The following is a 7,654-nucleotide window of genomic DNA, read 5'->3' on the forward strand; positions in this document are numbered from 1 at the left end:
TGAGTGGACCCCATTCCAGACCCACTACTTCTCAGAAGATGTGGTAGTGCCGGGAATCGAACCCGGGCCTCTGGATCTGTAGGCAGACTAGACTACAGAGGCAGTCTGAAACTAGACATGTCTACAAATTGAAATGTGGGTTATGTCAAAGGCATGGATTAAGCCAGTGGAATTAAAATACATGGGTAGCAAATATCAGGGAAAAAAGAAATATACTAATATTTGCAAACCAATTGATATACATATATATTATAACAAGTTTAGTAAAATTAATCTGAAACTTTCATTGCATGCTGCTGTATAGTAACAGTAAAGCTATATCCTATCTACTTTCCTTTACTGTCTTTGTTTCTTCATCCATTGCTACATGTACTTAGGCCTACACATCAAGATATCACTGACACAGGATAACATAATGCTCTCAGTCTGTCTAAAAAATAATCTGTCCCATGTTAAATAAAAGCTACATGAATCTCTGTAGTCATAATTAGTGCATATTTATCATATTTCTTACATTCTTATTTCAGGAAATATGAGACATAATGTCACAATGGTATTCAAGCTAGTCAGTAACCAACTGCTTATAATAAACCAATGTACATGTTAGAAGACTAGATAAGTGGAGCCCATTCCAAGACACAAGCATATTATGTAAGAATTAACATGTGTACAGAGCCTTTAGCTGTCACATTTTTATGTAAGTTAACTATTATTTTGGAAATAATCTATCTGTGTAGTTTCTAAGCTGTCTACATTTAAAAAATGGCCTCCTTATGAGACAGTCAATTTATTTATTATACAAAATTTTGTAATTTATCCCCGTCATTTGTACCTGCATCATATGTATTACTGTTGCACTAGTAAAAGGCAGCAAGGAATAATTTTGAGCCAAAGATGTTATGTACTATATAGCTGGTCTAAATATATCTTTCTCAATATATGCTAAACACTTCATGAAAATATGGCATTTATAATTCCCAAGACATGGCCTATAATATTGGATATATAACAGGTTAGCTGAATTAATTAAAAGTAGCTGGAAAATAGATGTCACGCAGAGAGTAACATCAGATGACTCAATGCCCTCACTCGGATGTCATTAATTTCTTTCCACCTTACTAACAATACAGTAAATACTCCTCATTCTTGACTCCATCATCTGCAAAATTTGCAAGTTCCTGACATATCAAATGTACATTTTATATTTGCAGCCTCCTTGGCCTAGGAAATACAAAAGTTTGCCATCATAGTAGACAGAGGTATGGAATGTGATCCTGTAGTGGGAAGAAGCCCCAGCCAAAAGGGGAAGTTTAAGGTTACATTCTATCACTACTTGAAATTCAGAAGAAACTGCAGAAAACAGCAAAACAAGTGACAACTACCAAGGTTTCAGGCCAAACCAGCTGCAGTCACTCTCATTAAACGGTTCAGACTGTCTTCACTACTACTACAGTATTATAGTATCGTTATTACTATATATATATATATATATGTACACAGTTCATTATTACTTACAGTTCTTTTGTCTGTTTTTGTGTATTTATGATTTCATTCCTATTTTTTCTCATGCCATAAACATAATGCCTGATTTTCAGTGAATTATGGTCTCTATCTGTGAATTACATAAATTTCAGTGGGTTACAAGAACTTATCCCTCAGAAATGTGGAGGGTTTACTGTACTTTATAGTCATAACAGTAATCCTTTGGTTCAAAAATTTTGTTTCAGGTGACCTAAATGCTATTTTTAGTGACTGTTCTGAGCCACTGAAATAGTTCAGATAATAATATGGAAACATGTTTCATCGAGTCTGCCATAACTGATGTCAAGAGATATCATGTTTCTCTTGTGCTCAATACTATACAAACTAGTCTCAACCCTGGATATGATCTTGGAACACTGACAATAAGTAACAAATATATAGTGCAAAATACTTACTTCTGAGGTCCTGACCTACACAAATTCGGCTAGAATAATGCACTTGCAGAAGCCCACCATAGTGCATCTTAATGTCACAAGAATTTTGTAGTGCAGAATATAAGTGTTTGGTAATCAAGTGATGAACATAATTCACAGAAATTCTACATAGCGCTATGTGATGCTTGGTGCACCCACTTAAGCAGAGCCGCATTCTCGCAGTTCTCGGTTTCCAAGAGGCAGAGGTGGACGGTAGTTGTTGATTATGAGTCCCTCAAGTTCATCACAAGGACACGCTTCCCCAGGCTTGTAGCACCGCAGACTGCGAAATGCTGCCAGCTATAAAAAAGAAGTGACAAGATTTCAAAAAAAGTTAGTGTTATCATATGAAGTATAATCCAGGTATGAACTCAACTAAACTTCGTGGTGCAGTGCCTTCTTCGTGATATTAATTCCATATTTATAGAGAAGCAAATATTCATTACTGAGTTCACTGGACACTAACATTCTCCTCCTCACACTGTCACAGGGCCTTAAGGTTTCCCAACAGTGTTCTACATAAATTTCCCATTTTCCATATAATTACATTCTTTCTGTTCTTAGAATAAAATCTGAACTGGGTGGTAGCATTTCTCAGGAGGTAAGAAACTGTGACGAGGATAAGAAGCATTTGCATAATTTGATCATGAATATTATTCTGAATTATTCTTACTCCCAAGCACTTGACATTTAACACATTTTAAAATAATTTAGTAGATATCCTTATAACATGATTCTGTCATATATTCTGGTGATTAGACATGAATATATTTGTCATATTTATTTCTAGATTTACTAAATTCTGTTATGCTGCCTGTGTTCTTCTTTATGGCATTTACATTTTCACTACAATCAACACTGTTAGCAAAGACTCATGCTAGACCAATGATGAGTTTCCAATAAGGTCATACAGTACCTGCCAAAGAACTATTAACCTGGGAAGGAGAAGTACAAATTCGTGAACTGGCAGACAGCAGAAGCAGCTCAACCTTGAGTTTCCTCAAGTTTGTCATCTAGATCTCATGTTCTCTATCCCCTAGTCTTTCTTTCTGGTTAGCAGAAGACTGTACAAGGTACATAATACAAAACTATGTCCAATGTTCTTTCATCTCTAGGCAACCATGTATGACTTAGAGCATAAAGATGGACACATCACAATGCAATTCTCATAGAAAAGATGGGTGATGTTACATTCTTTCATTTCTAAGAAATGATGAAATGATGAGTAAAAATAAACCAGTTTGTTCCTAAACATTCGTTTATTAACTTAGATGATAAAATTCCCTGTCACTATTTAAATTGTTCACTAAGTTTATTAAAGATCTGTTACAAAAGAAATAAGCAACTTCATTAATTTAGTATGTAATTTTACCCCATTTCTGCGATATTTGGCTGAATTTTAACAAGCATCCATTACCATATATTGTAACATTCAATTTCAGTCCACATCAAGAAAAAATTATATACTTTTGCTGTGTCATTTGACTTGTTTCACTGTGCTATAAAAATGCATTTTTTTTTTCATGTGTTCACCTTAAAATTTTATTATTTTAAGAAAACGGTGAGAGAGAAGAAAGCAGCAAAAGGACTTAAGAACGCCTGGGCAAGAAATTGGTTGGTTGACAAGTATGGCCTCGCTGTTCATACAAAACTGTACCGGGATTATATGATCTGTATCTGGGATATGGAAATTCCAAGCTGTTCAGAAATTTCAGTATAATCAGACAAATGGACATTTCAAATCTGTTATGTAACCTGTCCTCCAGGGCTTCACTGTGACATAACACAGTGTCAGTACAACATCAGCTACATACCTGGTCTTCAGAAACTTCAATGGCTTCTTTGAAGAGGATCCAAGTAACACACTCAGAGCAGGGAGGTGTGGTTAGAGAGCCAAGGTACGTCCAATAGGACAATGTCTCTGCAAAATAAAACAAGCATGCGTTTATGGCAATTGATGTTCAGGTCACTCTGTGTGCTACGCACAACACCTGAGATCATAAAAAATAATGACAGTGAAACAAATGAGACAACAGCCATTGCTAGGCAGCAAACTTTGCGCAACAATGGAAGCACTGTTGGGAGCAGTGTTTTCTATGTGGTCCTCTCCAAGGCTATATCACATGACCAACCTAGTTAGTTCGGTTCAGCTGAGTGAAGTAAAGTGAAGTGAAGTATGTAGTTGGTTGGTGAGTTAGTGCAGTCAGTTGAGTTTAATGAAGTGAAGCAGTTGGTTGATCAGTCCTTATGAGCCGTTGCTATTAGAAGCTGGTAGCTGAGGCATGACGATAGCTCAGGGACCCAGAGTAAGCAGAACGTCTGCTGTTGAAAGCCGTTACCAGACAATGACTGGTGGAGACACAGCAGACTGAAAAGACTTAATGTGTGCTGCAGTGAATTGTGGAGCATGTGAATTAGTGATAGCGCTACAGTTACTTGTAGTTACAATCTGTAAGTGGTCAATAAACCAAATTACCAATCCAAACCCTGTCCACACTCACCCATACACATGACAATACAATACTGTGACATGTAGAACCATTGCTAGGGAAGCACGTTCCGTGAAGATGGATTCTTCGAAACCAGCCTGTCAGTGTGTGATAAGCAGACATGTCCATGGACGCAGGGTATAGGTGATAAACAGACGTTTCCTTGGATATGGAAATGAAACGTATTTTCTGTCGGTCCGACCTGACACTATATAACCAGACCCCAGGTGGCCAGATGAGTAGAAGACAGGGCAAAATAGAGGGGCCAGAATGGAGCAATTCATAGTGCAGTCACAATGTAGCAAGTCCTAGGCAGTCATTTATTGTGATTACGAATGATTGTAAAGGAGTGATCAATAAATCCAATCCAAACCCCGTCTTATTAGTCACGCCCATAAGTCGTGACTATATATATATATATGTATGTATCATAAGATGATCCATACTGATCAGGTGACTTAACATACATACATATTCTATTGTAATATTATGTCATGTGTCCATAAATTATTCATCTGTGTCAGAGACCTCTCTAATAAGAACGCTATTCAAGGTAAAAGTACGGCTGTCCCTGTAACAGGCTGTAAAGGCCCATACGGGTGCGAGAGGTCGAGGCTCCCACCTCTTCTAGACAGTTGGCCAATAGATGGCCGTAAGGTTCTCAGCCTTATGTGCTGGCCGCCCTTTTACCCCCCAGGAAAATTCCTGGTACTCATTTCTGTTAGAGGCTGGGTCGACCCCAGGGCTATAGTTTGGCTGGAAGGATTAGGTCAATTGAAAAGTCCAATGATCTCATCGGGATTTGATCCCACAACCTTCCAACTTGTAGCGTAGTGCCTCAACCAATTATGCTACTGGGTGCCCCCTACACTACGTGTATATAAGACAGTGACAAAAAAAAATTGGCTTTATCTGACAGAACATTTACATTTTTATTTATATAGATTGAGATTTCATAAACAAATATGAAAGAAGTTTGTACAAATAATCCTCATAATGAAATAAAGGTAAATATTAGTGAAAATTCTGTGTCACTGAAAGAGAATACAATTTTCTATTCTTGTTAGGAAGAGAACTGAGTAAGATCGAAATTTGTTCACCTGTCACTTACCTGGGAGCAGACTGGCTGGATCAATTGGTTCCTTCACTGCTATCTTTTGTCCACGGTGATAGATGCTTGGAATAAGTTCAACTATCTTCTGAAGCTCTGGATTCTCTTTTCCAACCTAAAATTTCACAAATAAGTGAAACTCAATTCTCGAGCTCAAAAAGGATGACATAAATGGATTCACGAGACCAGTCTGTACAATGGGAAGACGGTTCTATTCAACAGCAAGCATTTTCGCCTCAGTTTAATTACCAATGGTCGTTTCATGCTCTGACAGATATGAATGCCTAAAATTCCATCCATGAGTACAGTTTACACGTGAATACATTCCATACTGCTGTAGTTATGAAGTCCTTGTGTCTACCAAATATGAGAACAATCACAAAATTATTCAAGAACACAAACATAAATATAGAATTCAAAACTACTAATATAATACAAAAAACACCAAAAACCAAGAGAGAAAACAACAGACACATACACTGTTAGTTCCTCGGAATTCCAGCCGTGGTAGGGGCGTCATACCGTCTATCGCGGGGCTGAAGCAGTCTTATCAGCTTACGTCCGCGTGGGTACTACCAGTTTGGAATGTAGCGTCTTGGAGTGTGGTCAGGTGTATAGTACTACTCCTGGTCTCAGTAGGCAATGTTTTCCGCTCGGGGAGTAACTCTGAACGTCACCACAGCAAGCGTATTTCACAGCTTCGCGTGTTTCACAACAGCGTTTACCTTTCCGCGCGGCTAAAGTTACGAGACACTAACTATAATCACAGTAGAGTTTAGCAACTAAAATATAGGGAATATCCATTAAACTATTCAGAAAAACGGGATATGTTTTTAAAGTCCAACATAAGGAACATATCCAAGCCAAAAGAACAATAAACAAAACACAAAATACAACCAACACAAACTCGAAACAGGACACATATACAGTACAACTGACGAGGCATCAGAAATACTGCACATTGAAAAAAAGGCCAATTACCAAACACACTGGAACGCTTTTACATACACAGTCCATGCAAACAAAATCTGCAAATGAACGATACCTTCACGTGCTTACCCTATGTTACATCTAGTGATAAAACATACCCACCACAATAATACGTATACAAACAAAACATCTCTCCAGTACACGTCCACCTCCACCCCCTATCAAACATAACCAACTTTCGCCCTCTTGAACAAGTGACCCAAACAAAATACCCACTATGACACTAAAACATCAGTTAGTCCTAACAGAATCACGTATTATGATCAGACCGTAACTTAATTTAGTGCCTTGGGAAGTGTACATATCTTTTGGAAACAAGAAAATTACCAGCTATGTAAATCAAATTCCAGCTTAATATTACTGCCATTGTTTTTCTTTAGTTTCAGAGACTTGGCTTATCAAGAGAATGAGTGGCAAACTGGAGGCAATTTGTTAATCAGAGAAGAGAAATGAAGTGGTCATAACCTATTTTATCCCTGTTACTGTCAGCCTCCAAGGACCTAACCAACTAAAATTCCAACATACAGAGAAAAGAAAACATGTGTGGGAGCCTTCTATAATGAAGAGAGCGCTACCCAATCCACCACGGGAGCTCCGACGCCAATTGTTTAGCGCGCCTCCTAGCGGCAAAAGTATAAAGATGCGGACGTCCGACGGGATCGACACCAAGATAGACAGACCGACTGACCGTCAGTCGCAATGTGACTTTGACTTTGACTTCTGGGTAGCATCAAATATCCCATTTGTAAACAGTGCAAAATATCTCGGTTTAGTCTTCGATAAGAAAGTTATAAGGAGATTACACATAGAAATGATCGAAGCCAAGGCCTTCAGAACATTCATTAGCGTATATTCCCTATCCAAAAGTGAGCGTTTAAGCGCTAACATTAAGCTGACCCTCCACAAAGCTCTCATTAGATCTGTATTGACTTATGCTAGACCTGCCTGGGAATTTGCGGCAGACACCCATCTAGTGAAATTGCAGCGCCTGCAAAACAAGGTTCTCCGCACCACTGGCAATTTTCCGAGGCGCACACCGGTCCGCGATTTGCATATGGCATTCCAAATCCCGTACGTATATGACTTACTTACTTACTTACTTACTTACT

The 7,654-nt window shown here is 38.3% G+C and overlaps 1 protein-coding gene across 1 annotated transcript in view; it reads right to left on the reverse strand.

Annotated features, from left to right (window-relative positions):
* Nucleotides 1-233: 233 nt before the first annotated feature.
* LOC111872097 (carbonic anhydrase 1) overlaps nt 234-7,654 on the reverse strand; it is a 132,815-nt gene continuing 125,394 nt past the window's right edge. The window contains exons 5-7 of the mRNA XM_023865649.2: nt 5,556-5,670; nt 3,770-3,876; nt 234-2,255 (exon numbers count right to left, since the gene is read on the reverse strand). Coding sequence (XP_023721417.1) covers nt 2,115-2,255; nt 3,770-3,876; nt 5,556-5,670 — 363 coding nt within the window. The 3' untranslated portion in view covers nt 234-2,114. The remainder of the gene's footprint in view (nt 2,256-3,769; nt 3,877-5,555; nt 5,671-7,654) is intronic.

Source organism: Cryptotermes secundus, unplaced genomic scaffold (assembly GCF_002891405.2).
Source record: "Cryptotermes secundus unplaced genomic scaffold, Csec_1.0 scaffold403, whole genome shotgun sequence".
NCBI classification, from domain to species: Eukaryota; Metazoa; Arthropoda; class Insecta; order Blattodea; family Kalotermitidae; genus Cryptotermes; species Cryptotermes secundus.